The sequence below is a fragment of the Dysidea avara genome, chromosome 15 (assembly GCF_963678975.1).
Source record: "Dysidea avara chromosome 15, odDysAvar1.4, whole genome shotgun sequence".
In the NCBI taxonomy this organism is placed as follows: Eukaryota; Metazoa; Porifera; class Demospongiae; order Dictyoceratida; family Dysideidae; genus Dysidea; species Dysidea avara.
In genome coordinates, this window is record NC_089286.1 from 13,578,168 (window position 1) to 13,598,550 (window position 20,383).

The window sequence follows — 20,383 nt, forward strand, 5'->3', positions numbered from 1 at the left end:
TGCCATGGCAAAATTTATTCCAAAGATCAAGCTCAATTCTACTCATCAGCCCAAATATTTCACTCCAGCAATCAGACATCAGATTAACTCTATCAGGTCTCTTAAACGAAGACTTCGCAGATCTCCCTCCTCCAGTATCAGGAATCGTTTACACACTGCTGAACAGTCACTGTCTGATGAAATCCATAAAGCCAGGTCAGAGTTTGAAAGAAAGTTAATAATTAACTTTGCACCAAATAATAACTCCATGGTTTACAAATATATAAGAAGTGTCAAAAAATCCAGCTCTATACCATCCTCTGTCCTTTACAACGGTGCTCCTGCCACTGACAGTGCTGATAAAGCCTCTCTTTTTAATGAATATTTCTTCTCTGTGTTTACCTCTTCAGACTTCGTACTCCCACCCTACCCTGACAAAATTGACCCATCTGTCAGATGTCATTTAGTATCAATCCAAATATCTGAACAGGAAGTATATGAAGCACTCGTCTCACTCCATACTGACAAGGCCACTGGTATTGATGGTATTGGCCCAAGGATTCTCAAACAATATGCTAACATTCTTGCTAAGCCATTGCACCATTTGTTTACAATCAGTTTAAATAGTTGCTCCATACCTTATGAATGGCGCATACACACGATTGTTCCTGTACATAAATCTGGTGACAAGACTCAAGTTACTAACTATCGTCCAATTTCTCTACTCTGTATAACATCTAAGGTATTAGAACAACTAGTTTACAACAAAACCATTTCTTACATTTCAAGTTTTCTCTCACCTCAGCAGTTTGGCTTCTTAAAAAATCGATCCACAGTGCAACAGTTGCTTCTCATGTTGAACACCATACATAGTACTAATGACCAAACTGATGTAGTCTATCTTGACTTCAAAAAGGCTTTTGACAGTGTCCCCCACAAGGAACTGTTATTCAAACTTCGATCACTTGGAATTTCTGGCAAGCTTTGGTCATGGTTTGAATCATACCTACTTAATCGTTATCAGTGTGTGAAGATTAACAACTCTTTGTCTCACCTTCTCCCAGTTCTATCCGGAATCCCACAGGGAAGTATACTTGGCCCACTTCTATTTCTCATATATGTTAACGATATTCCGGACATCATTAAATTTTGTCTATTGTTTCTATTTGCAGACGATACCAAATGCATCAAAACTATCTCCTCACCACTAGATTCACTTAAACTTCAAGAAGACTTAAATAATTTAAACTTTTGGAGTACCCACTGGAATCTTCTATTCGGTCTATCAAAAATCTTTCTGCTATCCTTTAAAAGGAAATCTCCAACATCTTACAATATCGGCACCTCCCAGATTTCTTGTGTTGATACATACAAAGATCTAGGAATTATGTTATCAAGCGACCTGTCATGGGATGCTCACTATAACCACATTATCTCCAAATCCTATCAGGTACTTGGACTTCTAAGAAGATCTTTCTCCCTACAAAATTATGTCCAAGCCAAATCTCGACTATATACCTCTCTTGTTAGATCCCAATTTTTCTACTGCTCGGTCATCTGGAAACCCCACCTAATTAAGCACATTCAACAACTCGAACGTGTTCAGAGGCGTGCAACTAAATACATTCTAAATGATTACTCTACTGACTACAAGTCTCGTCTTATTAATCTCCATATGCTACCCCTGATGTACATTCTTGATGTAAATGATGTGATGTTCTTTCTTAAAAATCTCCACAACCCCCATAATGGATTTGACATCAATAATTTCATTAAATTTGCAACTGGTCACACACGTCTAGCTTCTGGAAACAAGCTACTCCAAACAAGATTACCTGACAATTCCACTAGTAACTTTTATTTTAACCGGCTTCCTCGCATCTGGAATGCCCTTCCCGTTATCAACTACCAGGACAACCCACTCAAGATAAAGGCCAAACTTTTAGATTATCTGTGGAATCATTTCACTGCCAATTTCACCTCCAACAACACCTGCTCTTTTTCATTTCTATGTCCATGCTCAAAGTGTTCAAAGATCCCTCACCAACCTAACTTCAACTCCCTTTAACTGTTAACTTCCCCCCCTTTTAAGTAATCTTAGACTAGTAAGTAAACTTTGTAGCTAATCACTGCTACAATTTAGCTTCCGGCCACTGACACAGGATGTCAGTGGACCATCAGTGTGCTGCCATATGTCCCAATTGTATCATACCAACATCTGCAACTTGTATGTATGTAGGTATATGTACACTGTAAAGTTTATTATTATTATTATTATTATTATAATACTCAGCATATTGATCAAGTAAAGCCTAAATATGAAGGGGGGGCTTCAGCCCCCAAAGCCCTCCCCCCACCCCATGGATCTGCCCCTGATATGGCACAATTGAATCAGGAAGCCATCTAGCAATCTGGACTATCTTGAAACTACAGTTGCTTTTAGCTGCAAGTTTGTACATGTAATGAGAATAACTTCAGATCATATCGGATCTCAGCGATCTTTGTATGCTTTGTGGTGAGCAAATGTTTCACCTACTGCACACTTCTCAATACAATGGTGTATATTTATAGGTGAGTGGCTATCTCAAGTAAGTAAAAACATCAAGTTAACAACTTGTAAAGGTAAACAACTACAGTGGAGGTGCCACAATGATGCAACAATACTTAAGGTGGAGTTGTGGTTTCAATTATGGCATTGTTATGCAGACTTTGAAGTGGTTATACTTTTGAGCTGATGACACAGCCATCAGAAAATTGCTCTGGAGCTGAAAATCGCTAACACGAGCGAAGTAACTACGCACTTTCAGGGGCGTAGCCAGGGGGGGTTCAAAGGGTTCGGACGAACCCCCTTTTCAGAGTTAAGTTTTTTAAATCGTGATACTGGTTAACTAGAACTGAATTAACTTACACAAATCCACTGAAATGGGTAGCTACAGGTCTTCAGGCAGAGGAATTCAAGTACCTCTACTCGCTATTGCGAATGAATTTATAAGAATACACATGTTTACACGTGTACACGTGTTTACATGTGCACACCTACGAAATAAATGAAGCGTAAAAGTGCTACCTCAGGTGGCATTCTAAAGTTTTTTTCGAAAAGAATCCATGCAGAATCTAGAAGGCCAGATTCTAGTAAGTTGTAGCACATAAGCATATCTAATCCAAAACAGCCAAGCTGTAAAAAAAAGTGTGCGGCCCTCAGAAAGGCTATGGTGAAAAAAGATGTGAAATCCAAGGTGGCGGCCAAGAAATGGCTGTGATGGTAGGTTAGTGGTAAAAATTTTAATAATGACAATTCAGGTGAATTTTTGTGCCGCTTCACAAAAATTCACCTGAATTGTCGTTATTAAAATTTTTACCACTAACCTACCATCACAGCCATTTCTTGGCCGCCACCTTGGATTTCACATCTTTTTTCACCATAGCCTTTCTGAGGGCCGCACACTTTTTTTTACAGCTTGGCTGTTTTGGATTAGATTTCATTTCTTTTTGTATTTGTATACCCCAAAGCCGGCCTATGGCCAGCTTTGGGACTGTTTTAACCTATGTTTTTTTCTTTACTACAGGAAGAAGAAAAGATGAAGTAGATGTACTTTAAATATTTTATCAGTAAATGTACAAATTATATATACTGTATAATACATATGTGACCGGATTTGCGAAAAGGGGTCCAATTTGCCAACTTTGACAATTGATAACTTCAGATTGGAAAGAGCTATTGCCTTGATATTTGGGCAGTGGTGAGCACCACTATAGCTGAATACATGGTGAAATGTTCAGGTTAATAATTATGTTACTTGAACACTGAGTTATGGTCTCCAACATTTATGGAATTGGATGTGTGTGGAAGACCCCTTTTCGCAAATCCGGTCACATATATTGATTACAGAAATCTCCATGGTGGTTTCTTTGTAACTGAACACTCTACAAGGTGACTTCTTCTAATTGCTCTCTCTACAGGGTGAATTGTTTGTAGCTGAACGATCTACAAGGTAACTTCTTCTAGCTGATCTCTCTACAGGTGATGTGTTTGTAGCTGAATTTTGTATAGGTGATTTGTTTGCAGCTGAGCTCTTTACAGAATGGTTTCTTTGTAGCTGAACTCTCTAAAAGGTAACTTCTTCTAACTGATCTTTCTACAGGGCAATTTGTTTCTGGCAGAATTTTCTACAGGGTGATTTCTTTGCAGCTGAACTCTCTACATGGTGGTTTCTTTGTAGCTGAACTCTCTACAAGGGTAATTTCTTCTAGCTGATCTCTCTACAGGGAGATTTGTTTGTAGCTGAACTATCTACAAGGTAACTTCTTATAGCTGATCTCTACAGGGTGATTTGTTCGTAGTTGAATTCTGTACAGGTGATTTGTTTGCAGCTGAGCTCTTTACAAAATGGTTTCTTTGTAGCTGAACTTTCTCCAAGGTAACTTCTTCTAACTGACCTTTCTACAGGGTGATTTGTTTGTAGCTGAACTATCTACAAGGTAATTTCTTCTAGCTGATCTCTCTACAGGGCGATTTGTTTGTAGCTGAATTCTGTACAAGTGATTTGTTTGCAGCTGAGCTCTTTACAGAATAGTTTCTTTGTAGCTGAACTCTCTACAGGGTGATTTGTTTGTAGCTGAAATCCATACAAGGTAACTTCTTCTAGCTGATCTCTCTACAGGGTGATTTGTTTGTAGCTGAACTCTCTACAGGTGATTTGTTTGTAGCTGAACTCTACAAGGCGATACTTCTAGGTGATTTCTCTACAGGATTCCTTGTTTCTAACTGAACTCTCAACAGGGTGATCTGTTCATAGCTGAACTTTCTACTGGGTGATTTGTTTGCAGCTGAACTCTCTAAATGGTGGTTTCTTTGTAGCTGAACTCTCTACAATGTGACTTCTTCTAGCTGAACTCTCTACAAGGTGACTTGTTTCTAGCTGATCTCTCTACAGGGTGACTTGTTTCTAGCTGAACTCTCTACAGGTGATTTGTTTGTAGCTGAACTCTCTACATGGTGGTTTCGTTGTAGCTGAACTCTCTACAAGGTAACTTCTTCTAGCTGATCTTTTTCACTGCATATTTGTTTGTAGCTGAGTTCTCTACAGGGTGATTTGTTTGCAGCTGAACTCTCTACATGGGAGTTTCATTGTAGCTGAACTCTCTACAATGTGACTTCTTCTAGCTGAACTCTCTACAGGGTGACTTGTTTCTAGCTGAACTCTCTACAGGTGATTTGTTTGCAGCTGAACTCTCTACATGGTGGTTTCTTTGTAGCTGAACTCTCTACAAGGTAACTTCTTCTAGCCGATCTTTCTACAAGGTGATTGAGTTTTTTGCAGCTGAACTCTTTACATGGTGGTTGCTTTGTAGCTGAACTCTCTAAAAGGTGACTTCTTCTAGTTGAACTCTCTACAGGATGATTTGTTTGCAGCTGGATTCTCTACGTGGTAGTTTCTTTGTAGCTGAACTCTCTACAATGTGACTTCTTCTAGCTGAACTCTCTACAGGGTGACTTGTTTCTAGCTGATCTCTCTACAGGGTGACTTGTTTCTAGCTGAATTCTCTACAGGTGATTTGTTTGCAGCTGAACTCTCTACATGGTGGTTTCTTTGTAGCTGAACTCTCTACAAGGTAACTTCTTCTAGCTGATCTTTCTACAGGGTGATTTGTTTGTAGCTGAATTCTCTACAGGGTGATTTATTTGCAGCTTAACTCTCTACAAGGTGACTTCTTCTAGCTGAACTCTCTACAGAGTGATTGATTTTTTTTGCAGCTGAACTCTCTACATGGTGGTTTCTTTGTAACTGAACTCTCTACAGGGTGATTTGTTTGTAGCTGAACTCTCTACAGGGTGATCTGTTCATAGCTGAACTCCCTATAAAGTAACTTCTTCTAGCTAATCTTTCTACAGGGCGATTTGTTTGTAGCTGAGTTCTCTACAGGGTGATTTGTTTGCAGCTGAACTCTACATGGTAGCTTCTTTGTAGCTCTACAATGTTACTTCTTCTAGCTGAACTCTCTACAAGGTGACTTGTTTCTAGCTGATCTCTCTACAGGGTGACTTGTTTCTAGCTGAACTCTCTACAGGTGATTTGTTTGCAGCTGAACTCTCTACATGATTGTTTCTTTGTAGCTGAACTCTCTACAAGGTAATTTCTTCTAGCTGATCTCTCTACAGGCCGATTTGTTTGTAGCTGAACTCTCTACATGATGGTTTCTTTGTAGCTGAACTCTCTACAAGGTGATTTCTTCTATAGCTGATCTTTCTACAGGGTGATTTGTTTGTAGTTAAACTCTCTACACGATAGATTCTTTGTAGCTGAACTCTCTACAAGGTGATTTCTTCTATAGCTGATCTTTCTACAGGGTGATTTGTTTGTACCTGAACTATCTACATGATGGTTTCTTTGTAGCTGAACTCTCTACAAGGTAACTTCTTCTAGCTGATCTCTCTACAGGACAATTTGTTTGTACCTGAACTCTCACATGATTGTTTCTTTGAAGCTGAACTCTCTACGAGGTGATTTCTTCTAGCTGATCTTTCTACAGGGTGATTTGTTTGTAGCAGAACTCTCTACAAGGAAACTTCTTCCAGCTGATCTCTCTACAGGGAGATTTGTTTGTAGCTGAACTCTCTATACATGATTTGTTTGCGGCTGAATTCTCTACATGATGGTTTCTTTGTAGCTGAACTCTCTACAAGGTAACTTCTTCTAGCTGATCTCTTTACAGGGTGAATTGTTTGTAGCAGAACGATCTACAAGGTAACTTCTTCTTACTTATCTCTCTACAGGGTGATTTGTTTGTAGCTGAACTTTTTACAAGGAAACCTCTTTTAACTGAGCTCTGTACAGGGTGAATTGTTTGTAGCTGAACTATCTACAAGGTAACTTCTTCTAGCTGATCTCTCTACAGGATGATTTGTTTGTAGCTGAACTATCTACAAGGTAACTTCTTCTAGCTGATCTCTCTACAGGGTGATTTGTTTGTAGCTGGATTCTGTATAGGTGATTTGTTTGCAGCTGAGCTCTTTACAGAATGGTTTCTTTGTAGCTGAACTCTCTACAAGGTAACTTCTTCTAGCTGATGTATCTACAGGGTCACTAGTTTGTAGCTGAATTCTCTACATGGTGGTTTCTTTGTAACTGAACTATCTACAAGGTGACATCTTCTAGCTGATCTTTCAACAGGGTGATTTGTTTGTATCTGAACTCTCTACAAGAAATCTTCTTCTAACTGATGTTTTAACAGGGTGAATTGTTTGTAGCTGAACTCTCTACAGGGTGATTTGTTTGTAGCTGATCTCTATACAGGTTACTTATTTCTAACTGATCTCTTTAATTCTGTTCAGGGTGACTGCTCTATTAGGATGACTGCTCTATTAGAGTATCTCGATCTCGCACTTGCTACACCAAGTTGGATTTCGTGTTATAACTCCGTGGATTTAAGTCTGATTCTTCTACACCATTGAAGAGCCTTTCTAAGATGATAACTCCATCTGTACAGCGATTTTGAAAGCATTACCCCAAGCAGTTTACCTGGTAGGCGTGGCAAGCATAATAATAATAATAATAATAAAATAAAAATATTAAAAATTAGCTAATCTCGATTGCGTAATTGTTACACACTGTTGATTTTTTCGCTGTATCTTCCTGGTTTTTAGCTCGATTTCTTTCAAACCACAAAAGGTTTGAGGTTCAATAGTTAACCTATTCACCCACCGATTTTCAGCTTCTTCCCATACGCGGTTTACCCTGTAGGCGTGACAACATATTGGTGTTATTTTTCGTGCATAATCGCTCATAACTCTTTGTCTGTTTATGGTATTCCAGCCAAAGTTGGTACCGAGATGCGCCTTTATACCCCCCTTCTGTGTGCCAAATTTCAAGGCAATCGGATAACGCGTTCGAGTTTTATAGCAGTTTTTGTAAGTGTGCGACAAGAAAAAGAAAAATAAGAAGAAGAAGAAAAAAAAAACGAAGAAACTCAGCCAATTTTTGAAGTCGCATATCTCGGGAACGCGCGAAGCGATTTCGCTCAAATTTGGAATGTAGAGTGCTGCAGTTGGGGGGCATGTCCACAGCAAAAATCGTCTTGTTTCATCAAGGAAGCACAGAGCTACGGAGGTGCGAAAATTGCGTTTTCTTTCTTCCTGTCAATATACTCACGGGTGTTACGCGCCGGCTTCTTGGGCCGCACGACACACTACCGTGTGTCTTGATTTCTGTGCAAGAATTTTGTGGCTAATTGCAGATACAGCTGCACGTGGTTAGGCCAGGCTAATAATGCATCATAATTAATGTACTTTTTGCATAAAATATAGTAATTTGCTGAGTTTTGATTTATTAAAATATTGAAAGTCTCTCAGCGGCTTGCTGGAACCCCCCTTCAAAAAATCCTGGCTACGCCCCTGACTTTAAAGTAAGTACCATTGACTACCCTTCCACCCGGCAGTACGTTTTGAAAAGTTTTAAAGTATTCTGCATACATTGCATGGCTTGAAAAGATTACAACACAAAACTTACTTATATGTAACGCGCACGATAAAACTAAGATTTTCATGATGATCAACGTGTGGACAAACCCCACAGCGATTTTCATCCTCATGGGAGCTCGGACGACGGAGCAATCCCAAGTTTAAACACGAGTTGTTATTTTGTGCCAGGGTTCTATTGGGGAATATACGGAGAATTTTTCTATTAAAAAATCTCGGATACTGGAATGCCTACTAATATTATAAACTACATAAAAATCCTTACATAGCTCGCTACACACTGACTACTTTATTAGAGTGACTGCTCTATTAGAGTATCTCAATCTTTATCACGGTTTTCAGTCCCACTCCAAGAAAGATAATTTCAGTGTGATATCATTCTGAGTGGGGACTTCAGCCCCCTAGCTCCCCCTTTTCCTCCGCCTATGGAACTCAGCATAATATTGTTGACTTGATATGATTATAACTGAATCATTGTGAGCACAGTAAGATGATCATTTCTGTAGCAAGGATGGAGCCGGAGGTCTTTAGTGCATGGCCAGATCTATATAGCTATAGCTATGCATGTCATGCAGCATGCATAGTTATAATCATGCACACCTTTTTGATAGTTAAATCAGAGCTTATAATTATCTGATCATCTATTTTCATGTGATACTCAGATGCAGTAGCATGCAAGGTCAGATGGTATGCTCCCCAGACAAGTTCTTACATGCCTTGAAATCATATCTGCATGGAAAACTATCATACAAAGCCATGATATTTCCTGGTGGCTATAATTTTGTACTAAAGTACCAATTGCAACTTATTCAGTCTCAATCATGCCTATAGTAGCTATTATCATATCCTGTGCAAGACATTAAAAACATAGTAGCTATCAATTCCATGACACAAAATCTCTAAAAATGAAGTTTAGTTATTTGGAAGAAATTTTGTTTTTAATTGTTATAATGAGATGCCAATCGGATGATTTACTGGAACTTGAAAATTGACACAGTTATAATGGGTTAGATCAAACATTTAATAAGAGCAGTATAGTCACATGTCATTGAATTTAGAGTAATTATCGCGATGACATTGTTGTATTACCATATTTTCACAAAATTCAAATAGTTGAAAATTTGTCCTGCACTGGGTCCTGATTTCGAAGTTGTTGAGGTAGAATTTTAGTAGTTTGGAAAATTATATGGAATGTATAAGAGTGGCCCACACAGATATAACACAGCAAAAATAGTGTTCCAATACTACATATTCTGACCCTGCCTTTATTCAGTACTGGAACATCTATGTTTAAAAACTCCCTATAATGAGACAAAACGAACCTCAAATCTATAAATGACTCTAATGTTATTCACTATTTGGGGCTGTGGTCTATTTTTGCTTGAGCCTAGGTAGAATTTTTGGACTATTAGTTCCAACACCATAACATAGACGGAATAAATACAGTCAGTATTTGTGTATGAATTATGCTGTGTAGGATATACAAAATGTACATACATTTAACTGTTGTCTTGAAGATTGCTTTCAGGCATATATCTCAACTTTTGATTTTATTTACTTATCCTCACAGTAGTCGGCAGAGCCACTCTTCCCTACCATCAACTATGGAATTGGAGCAAACCCTTGGTTTCTGCTTTTGATAGCTACTATAATTATTGCTAATACTGTCCCCATGCATAGGTGGGTTCAGCATATACGTACAAAATAGTACATTGCATATCAAAATGAAAATGCAGATGCTATATGTCTAGACTATACCTTTTAACCCTGTTGAGTATGAGGAAGAAGATATTTTTCAGAAAAAGGCACAATGATTTTACTATAGCATGCAATATGCCACATTAATATATAGGTCAATTTACACCAATGCAACATAGCTATAACATGTAGAACTTAAAGGAAACTCTCCAATAGAGCAGTCAGACATTCTTATGGAACAGTCAGAAATTGATTTTTGATACATAATGTTACTGAAATTCATCAACAATCTAATTAATTGCAATCAGAGTAGTTGTCACCGGGCAAGTATATTCCACAATATTTTTGCAAAATTATATATTAGCTACGAGAGGCTTGGTTTTGTGCAATAAATCGCGTTTCGCATGCCGTAATTGATTGAAGTGTTCGTAATCTAGCCTTCGCTGGAAGTTTGTACTTGTGCTGAGCAATCATTTCCATAATTCAACGCACTTAAAGGTGCTTATGTGCACGAGACTGCAGTATTAGTTGGATCGCGGAGGAATTTTTCCTAAATCTGGCGAAGTTGATCTCAGCCAGATGGTCAACAAACTTCAATCCACACCATATTCTGCACACAGGTACTTGACTTGGAGGTGATCACTGTAGTAAATGTTGTAGTATTTCCTGCAAGTCTGCTGTGCTCCAGATCACGAAACGTCTTTTTATTCGCCGATCGGCGATGCGCGCGACGCCACTACCAAATATCAATATTAAACTACCTATACTCCATAGTAAGAGTGGATAACCTCTCAAAGCTTGAGAGAGAGTTTTGGCCTAAAAGAATAACATTACAAATTACGACGGCGAATAATCGATTGAATTCAAGGTATTTCGCGTTATTTTCACTAGAAGAGATGGACGAAATTTGCTGCCACTCTAGTGTTTTTTTGATTAGGCCTATCCCTACACATGACTATAGTTTGTAAGTCGATTTGAAGATATCGATTTTTCGGTTTGCGGACCCTAACATAGGTAGATAGGTAGATATGTAGATAGGTACACACACACACTTATACGGAAACAATTTCAGTAAACCAGGCGCACGCCCACAGCCGGCTTTTGGCCGGCTATGGGCGTGCGCCTAGCTCTCAGTCAAGGATGGCTCGATGGATATCCTTATTACTAATAGAAGCCTTAGCGATAGAGAGAAAACCACTGTCTGTATTCATACATCATTAAAGCGGTTTCTATGTACACAGATAACCTCGAAGCGCTATGGTTAATACCTGGAAACCACACGCGGTTCAGCTGGTAGAAGCCATGGAAGGCGTGTGATGAATGCTAGAACACAGATTATAGTTGAAAAGATCGTTTTGCAGTAAAAATAAAATTTCCAGTTTAAAATAGGGGGTTCGGTCGAACCCCCCCTCCCCCCCTGGGTACTGGCCTGACATATATGGTTAACACATTAACTAAAGCCTTATGTGAAATTGTTACCGGTTACTAGTATCAAGCTTTTTTGTATTCAATAAGCCACTGGAATACCATCTTATATCCCTCTTTTTTTTTCACAGTGCTTGTGGCTTGTAAAAGGAATGTCAACAGCAACTGCTGCTAGGAGAAATACTGTAGTTCAGCTGGTTCATGAATGGGTTATACTTAGAAATATATGGGCCATTGGCTGGGCTTCCAACTGACACATATACATACGGTAGTACAAATTATGGTTTCTGACATTGTTATTGTGGAAAGTGTCATAAATCCCTCTAATATCAATTTCTCTTATTCTTGTGAATTTACATTGGTCACAATTTCTGTTGAGTTCCGACAGGATATTCCTTAACAACAGCTGGTACAGCCTACATTATTACAACAGAAATGTGTGTAGCTCTGTGTTCTTACATCACAAAATGGCAGCTACGTATGTACTTCTGTTTCAGCTGTACGCAGTGGTAGTTGCTGATGTAGATAACACTGGTAAAAGTGACCAACAGACCGTGTGAACACAAATTATACCCAGACACATAAACAAGTCATAATTATGTATTTTAGATATAAATGCCAAAATCACACAGAAATACAACTAGCTTCGATATACGTAACATTAAAGTTAGAACCCACCATGATTTCTTGGCCTAAATGAGGCTGTTTTAGACAAGTGGGTTAATGTATAAACTTCTCAATTTTAGGTGGTCTTTATAGAGAGATGGCCTTCTATTTAGGTGGTCATTAAAGCAGGTTCCACTATAATTATTACATTTCATGATCCACCAATGCTGGTAACAAGATTTTGGTGAGCTGCTAATGATTCACTTCTAGGCAACTCAGGAAAGAACTGACTCTACAGTTGAAATTTAAAAAGTCACATGAGATAAGTTTTCACCAAGGTACGTACATAGCTACTTAGCAATGTATGTAGTGATTGATGGATCTGTTATGTGATCAAATGACAAAACCACATTCCTTATGATTTCAATCAGTTGTGACTTCAGTCACTTCACCTCACTGAATGCTAGCTATAGTATATTACTTTTTATATTTGATAAAGCAGCTTGTCCAGTAGGAAACTAATGGCATACGTATACAGCTGCACATCTGCAATTTGTGTGGAAGCCTCGTATCGTCAAATCCAGTTAAATAATTGTGAATATATTACTAAGAAATGTGATTTTATGATGTACTTTCATGCATCATAAGAGACTAATCCACTTACATGCAAATTTAGTTGGGTTATAAGCCATACAATAACCAGTACCATATGGCTGCAATGTACTGCTATATAAACTGGCATGCTTCTGGCATGCAGCAAGCAATTTAAAAACCAATAGAGTGACTAAACAAATCAGAAAATGAATCAGTGGATCATTGCAATCACTTTCACAGTAATCTTGGAGATTGTGTCAGGAGCCCCACTGTTCTCCTGTGATAAGATGCAAGGAGAAACCATTACCAACAGATACAAGGTGACATTGAAGAATCCTGAGGATGCTAAAAAAGTGAAGGAGATGGTAGAATGTTACCAGTCAAATATTCCTGAACCTTCAGAAGTTCAGAGCAAGTTGGAGCCATTAGGAGATGAGTTAGTAGGAAGCCTATCAAAACAAGCTCTAGTTTTGGTAAGTTTACAAGATGTACACAAAACCATTACATCATTATAAAGCATAGTCTATAAGCATATTATAAGCATATTATTATGTTATAAGCATATTATTGTTGTGTAGGTATGTATGGACAGCAGGGTAAAGTTAATAGAACATGAAGTGGGTGTATATCGGCTTGGTCATGATGAAGAAGATCCAGAAGACCCTGAAAAAGAGCAAGAAGAAGAAGAACCAACAGTCCCTGAGGTTCGAGAGCTCTCTACTAGATCCAGTTGCCACATTAATATTTTAGGACACTGTGTATGGTACAGGTAGTTGTACAAAATGTAATCAAAGATGATGTATTTTATGTATGCATATAAAATGTGCTGTAATTTTGTATTAATTTTATTCAGTTGTTTTTTATTATCAATGATAGTGATTCAAATATTTTGGTGGTGTTTAACTATGTGTTTTAGAAATCTGACAAGGACACAACAACTAAATTACAGAAAAAACTGTACCGAATGCCCATATGCAATTTACACTCTAGTATGATAAATGGTTTCTATCTACAGCTATTATTGTTTAGCACTGATTTCCCATATAGCTATCTCCATTAAAGCACAGTCTTGAAATTAAATGGATTCGCTTATATGTGACTCCGGCCTGATCTCGGGAAAATTGATCCAAATCGCACACACTGATCGGACAAAATTAAACTAACACGGTAGCTACACTACTATACTATTGGTTTTAAGCCTAAACATTATCCTAACTGCTTGAGGCTGGTTTTAACAGTGGTGTTTTCAGGGTGCTGTGCCGGAACTGCTCGAATGGCGACTTGTGGCATTGGTAAGGACCTGGGTTATCAATAGGCCGTGGTACTAGGGGTCCAAACGTTTCTGTGTTGATTGTGTTGTATATCAGCCAGCACAGCCCGCGAAAGGCTGTTATATGGACTTTACTCTTGCTCAACCTCCATTGTCCAACTGCTCAGATTTTTAAAAAATTCAACTATTTTCACGGGGTGACCAGCACCCCTTGCCATCACCCCCAGCACTAGATGGTAAAGTGCTGGACAAAGATGTTCAAAGCTAATGTGAAGGAAGCACTTGACCCTCAGATGTTGTGAGGTCAAGTGCTCCAATCACCACTGGGCTGTCACGGATGGAATGAGCTCCACATAGGCATGAAATTGCAGGCCTCAACAAAGAAAAGGTGAGGGAGCATCGCAGCCATGACATTACAACACTGTATAGGGGTTTCCCTCTTCACTGACAGCAGGGATGCAATTCTCTTGTACACAGTTGTAGCAGTACTGCCCATTCTCCCAAAGGTGGAAAACACCAAAGGAGTGAATGAACCCAATTCCACCTAACGAACTTGTTGTTCATACCTTCGGTGTTTCTCACGCTTGAAAAGTCTATATAGAGAGGCAACAGTACAGTGTCACGGTAGCTGGCAGCAGTTGGATTAAACACTCTTACATCAAAAAACCTCGATGATGTCGACCACCCCATAAACCCCTAGCACTAACATCTAAGCAAGCCTCATCCTCAATGTTCACTGTTGCATACTGAAGATTCTCACCAGTGAGACTCTGCAACACAAGCTCAATGGTAACATCGTGGCATACCTCAGACAGAACAGTCAGATTTTCTATCTTATTTGGCGGGAACTCTGCAATCAACAAGAAGTGCTTGGCGTGCTCTTAAAAGTATTTAGATGATGCATCTCTGGTGTAAGTTTCATACACATGCTCACAATCCTTGGCCAGTTACAATGGTCTCAAATCTTTAAAACCGTTTATCTCATAACTTTCAATGTGTGATTTGGAACAGTTTGTGAAAATCCATTCACATATGTAGCTGCTTTTGGAGTGTATAACAGACATTGCCATCCACTACAAAAAATGGAATTTCCTGTGAGAGGATTATGATCTGTCTCTTATGTAATTCTGAGTTTGTATGTATTGGAAAGTTCAAATTCTCTATTGCTATTCTGAACTTTTAGCATAGCTACATATGATTTCTGCTATGGGAAATAGCTATTACCCTACAGCTTCCCTAATGACCATAATAACTTTTCTATACTAAAAGACAACCTATTATGCAAATACCATTTCTCAAGCCACACCATCTGGCATGTCGGTATGCTCTACAAAATACCACATTACCCAACAGCTTTTGATGGAGACAACAAATTACATCCTTAAATTCTGGATACAGCCAATTATATCCTTCAGATGTGCATTTGCTACATAGCAACACCAATCAATCAATAAAGAAACACACCTTTATAAAATAGTCCACATGTAATGTTCTCACTGTATACATGCACACATTCAATAATACGTATACACATTGATGATTATAATGTAACTGAAATGTGGTAATGATATAGTGTATTTGAAACTTTCAGCACTTATACCGATGCTAAGAAGAATACGTATATATCGCTAACTTTGAAGGAGGTTTATTCATTTTACACTTTAAGTCTGAACTTTAAGGCAGCTATATTCAGAGCTAAGATGGCATCTTCAACAATTGTGCTTATTTGTAGCATCATCTTATGCTATATGGTTGGGAATAGTTTGGCTACACCTACTAACATCGAAGATACCGAACCAAAAGGTTAGTTAACAATTTGTAGTGATAAAACCAGTTACCTGAAAATATTAAATGGATGTTTAGTACCATAATGAACTTTTATGAATAATCGTTGTCTGGATAATAGATGTGTATAGCTAGTTACATACATAGCAATGCTCACTTTTGCAGTAAGGAGCTCTCTTCAGCAGTAACATAATTATATAATAGTATAGTTAACAGCCTTAGCTGTGATCTGCAATATATACCAGCTAAAACTTTGATTGGTAATAAACCCAGTTTTTTCTTAGCAGAGGCATGGGCTTATCATAAGTTAATTTGAATTGTTCTTCTGAAATATTTATGTCTCATAAGATTGCACACTGTTCGATAAGTAAAGTATTTACAGTGTGTTAATATAATCATGTAAGGATATGTACAGGATTAAACCAACTATACCAACTGATGAGTCCATTTCATATAAATCCTTCAAGGTCTTTACTTATACATTCACACATATTGCATAGTCTTAACATTCATAAAAGTACTTTTGATTTTTGACTTTACTGGCAGAAGAGAAGCAACATACATACAGTATCTGACATAATTTTATAGCAGGCAAATTGCTTTGCTGGGAGGATACATTCAGATCTTCATCATGATAAAATTTTACACTATGCAATAGAACAACACGGATCTCAGTTGAACATACAGCATCAAAGAGAGATAGTCACTGTAAAGCAAATGTAACATAATCTTAACTTGCCCAGTAGCCACCTGAAACCACATGATATGTATTCATATAGTATAGATATTATGGCAATGTTTACTATGCACACTTTAACTTCCTCTTCAGGAAGCCAAGAAGGTCCAGATCTCATTGCGATAGGTAGGTAGTTATTATGGCTGTGACAAAGAAAACAACAATGTATATACAATAATGACAGTCCCACAAATATAGAGCATGCAGGCACAAAATGCGTGCACCATGTTACTTAACAGAGTCTTACTAACAGAATAAATAAAGCCAGTTAACTGTAAAGTCATACTGATATGTCATGTGTGCATGATGATGAACTTTCTAAGGCAAGCAAATTTTATGTACCAACATGCCTTGTTTTAAGGGCACACTTTGCTTTACTGCCATAATAGAGCTAACTATTTGGAACATTAACATCTGAGTAAACTGTCCTTGCACTAAATTCTCATAAAACTATGTATAGAACATTTCAAAAGTACTGTTCAATATTAATCATGCAAGATATTATATTTTGCGATATAATTATATTGAGTGTTATATCTGTTATTTCACAGTTAGCAGCATTGAACCTGCTCAGTGTTACAGAAGATTGTAAGTGTTTATGGATTATACTGTATGTACATACAGCTGCGGTAATATCTATACTAATTTCTTATTATGCTACACACACACGCACACGCACACACACACAGAGTACATGTATGTACAGCTGCAGTAATATCTATACTAGTTTCTTATTATGCTACAGTACACACAGTTGGACTTGGATGGAAGTCATCCCACGGATGATGCTTTTCTTGAAGAATCTCACTCTCCATCATCAACGGCCATGTCGAGGGCAGGTAGTTATGCACTTGTGTCTAGCTATGTCCTGTGCTCTCCTAAAGGACCTTTGGCAAGTCTCACAATAGAAGGGCTTCTTTTGAGACTGTGATCGAGTCTACAAATTATTTATTCCTTCAGTAACCAATTGTTTCCATAAACATCTGTCTTGAGCTTGATGGGTACCATGAATCACTGATGGAAAGTTCTTAAAATCTTATCACGCCATCTCAGCTTCACACCATGGGCAGGTCTTGTTTGAGGCAACCACCCAAATGAAATCTTTTTCGGTATGCGATCATCAGGCATATGTGCAACATGACCCAACCACCTGAGCCTAGCTAAACTTAACAAATTGCCAACACACACACACTACACACACACACACTACGCACACTACACACACCACACACACACTACACACACACACACACACACACTACACCACACACACACACACACACACACACTACACACACACACACACACACTACACCACACACACACACACACACACACACACACACACACACACACACACACACACACACACACACACACACACACACACACATTATTTTGACATGATATTGACCTGGTAATAAAAGGCACTATAATGCATACAGTACAAGACACCAACTAACTTTTAATAGCGGAGAAGTACATATAATTATATATTTTGTTTCAGCTGTACATATAGCTGTACACAAGGAGGATTAAGGCTTTATAGCATCAAGGAAGGTCATCAAATGGACACGTTATGTGGTCAATGTGTTATTTATGTAATAGTTAAACTTCAGACCAGAGGGCTCTGTGCAATTTAGTATGGAGCCTGAATTCACCAAAGGAGCTGTACTATCTTAGGGTTACTTACTAATAATGCAGACCCTGACTGATCTGAAGTGTACTAAGTTAATATTAAAACCCTTATGTAGTTTTTCATTATCGTTTACATAATTGCATGTGTGCAAAATAAAACATGAAATGGGTCTAAGTAAACATTATTATAAGTGATTTATAGACATCTTGGAAATCCACCACAAATGCTCGAATCTAAAGTAATGATTATTATACTTATATTAAGGCTGGCCAACTGGTGGAAATTGAGTTGGCTTGGTTCACCAAATTTCAAAGAAGTAGATGCTATTAACTCTTAGAGTGGGGCTGCTAGGGTTACTGCACAACCTAGCTCTGCATGTCTTAGCTATTGGACAATGGCTTGTAGTGATTGGAATGCTGTTATGAATCCACAAAGGTTCTTGAAGTCTACGTAGGCTACACCTGTACACAGGTGTCTTACTAGAATGAAACCCTGCATACTTCAGAGCAATGTCCGCATGCCATTGTCTAATTGATGTAGCTGTTCTAGTTAATAGATAACTTTGATGAGTAATGAAAAATACAACTGATGACTTGAATTTCAGACAGTTGAGAGTAACAACATGATTAGGGAATTGTAGGTCTGTTATGCTTCTTAAATTAAAAGAACAAGCCTGTGTGACGAGATATTTAAATCTCATATTACGTATCTGTAACTACAGTAACTAGCTATTTTGTGCACAGCTGATGTGTGTAGTTTACTGTATGTGAATGGATTTGCATAGAAGGGGTCTTCCTCACACATCCAATTTACCAATTTAATGACTCATGTCTTCTACTAGGAAACAACTAGGACCTACAATTTGCACAGTAGTACAACTCAGCTTTATGTACTGTATGTAGGTAGTTAATGCATAGAGACATTTTCAGGAATATGATATTATATTTTCAATATTTGGAAGCCAAGTTACAATTTCAGAAATGGTTGAATGTGTGTAGAAGATACCTTTTCACAAATTCATTCACGTATTCTTATTTAAACATGGTCTGTATAATTATTTAGAGTATGTGATTTGGACACTGGGATAGATAGTTCAAAAGAAAATGATGATATTGAGACTCCAACAGGTATATTTCATTGATATTAATCAATTACTGATAATAGTGCCAAGGTGGATGGACATCAAAATAGGCAGACTAATCTGCAAAGCTAGTGAATGAATTTGAGTCACATTTGAGCAAGGATGCAGTGCTGATAGTAGCAAATATTTTAAAACCTTTTCTGGTATTTAGCTACCCATGAATGCATACAAACGTAGGTTATCCTAAGGCTGCAACACATGTTGCTGACAGAGCTTCAGTGCTGGTCACTGTAAAGTTGTAACGAGATCAAGCAAATTGAAAACTACTTACATGATTAATGAGAGCTATAATTAATTAATGTGGGAATGACATCCTTGAGAGTGATTTTTACTAAATTTTATTTACTTTTGCTTAACTATGATGATGTGTGATACGTAGTAATAACTTTACTTTATAATTTGTCTCAGTACTGGTATAAATTGCATTCTGCACTATATAGCTACGTAATGTAGCAATTTTGAATAAATGCAAAGAATTGCACCTGCAATAACATTATGAATTATTGATGATGTAAAAAGTTATGAATTACCTTTTGTTACACTCTTAGTGAATGCTATGAGTCAAAGTGGACAAAAGTTAATATGCTTAGAGTACAAGTACACTGTTCTGTTGATATTGTCAACAAATGTGACTGGGCCTTTGAAGATAGGGTGTGTGGGTAAACTACACACCATTTCACTTAATGAGTCATATCTCAGTACTGGAATACAGTATTTACATTCTGTAACTTTTGTTGTAAAGCCAGATAAATGCAATATCAACAAAGTTTGAAAACCCTATGGCCATAGTATAAAGGAATAAGAAGTTATGGGTGACAGTACTTTGAAAAATAAGGCAAATTTTGTGTGCCCACATGCCCTATTTTTTGCTTGCCTAGTCACAAATTGAATACATAAAGAAGTACATGATGTGTGTGAGGATGTATAAATGCATTAAGTGACCGACTCTGTAAAAACAGGTATAATAGCCTTTCTTGATCAATCGTGTCAACTTGGCCATCCATAACTTCCCGCGTAAGCAAGGTATATGTATT

At 37.9% G+C, this 20,383-nt stretch overlaps 2 protein-coding genes and 1 long non-coding RNA gene across 7 annotated transcripts in view; 2 read left to right on the forward strand and 1 right to left on the reverse strand.

Annotated features, from left to right (window-relative positions):
• Positions 1-403: 403 nt before the first annotated feature.
• Positions 404-1,102, reverse strand: LOC136245855 (uncharacterized). Its single transcript, XR_010696165.1, has 3 exons — positions 1,034-1,102; positions 780-985; positions 404-716 (listed from the first exon to the last, which is right to left on the reverse strand). It is a non-coding gene; the product is annotated as an uncharacterized lncRNA (long non-coding RNA).
• An 11,858-nt stretch (positions 1,103-12,960) lies between these two features.
• Positions 12,961-13,628, forward strand: LOC136245783 (uncharacterized). The gene is made up of 2 exons (XM_066037256.1): positions 12,961-13,251; positions 13,357-13,628. Exons 1-2 carry the CDS (start codon positions 12,985-12,987, stop codon positions 13,549-13,551), a joined length of 462 nt encoding a protein of 153 aa, XP_065893328.1. The 5' UTR covers positions 12,961-12,984; the 3' UTR covers positions 13,552-13,628.
• A 2,091-nt stretch (positions 13,629-15,719) lies between these two features.
• LOC136245389 (uncharacterized) overlaps positions 15,720-20,383 on the forward strand; it is a 46,355-nt gene continuing 41,691 nt past the window's right edge. For 4 of the 5 annotated variants that reach the window (XM_066036909.1, XM_066036911.1, XM_066036910.1 and 1 more), the window contains exons 1-4: positions 15,722-15,851; positions 16,663-16,695; positions 17,121-17,157; positions 19,271-19,335. In XM_066036909.1, the coding sequence (XP_065892981.1) occupies positions 15,749-15,851; positions 16,663-16,695; positions 17,121-17,157; positions 19,271-19,335 (238 nt within the window). In that variant the 5' untranslated portion in view covers positions 15,722-15,748. Of the gene's footprint in view, positions 15,852-16,662; positions 16,696-17,120; positions 17,158-19,270; positions 19,336-20,383 lie in introns of all 5 variants that reach the window. The other variant, XM_066036913.1, reaches the window with a different exon arrangement.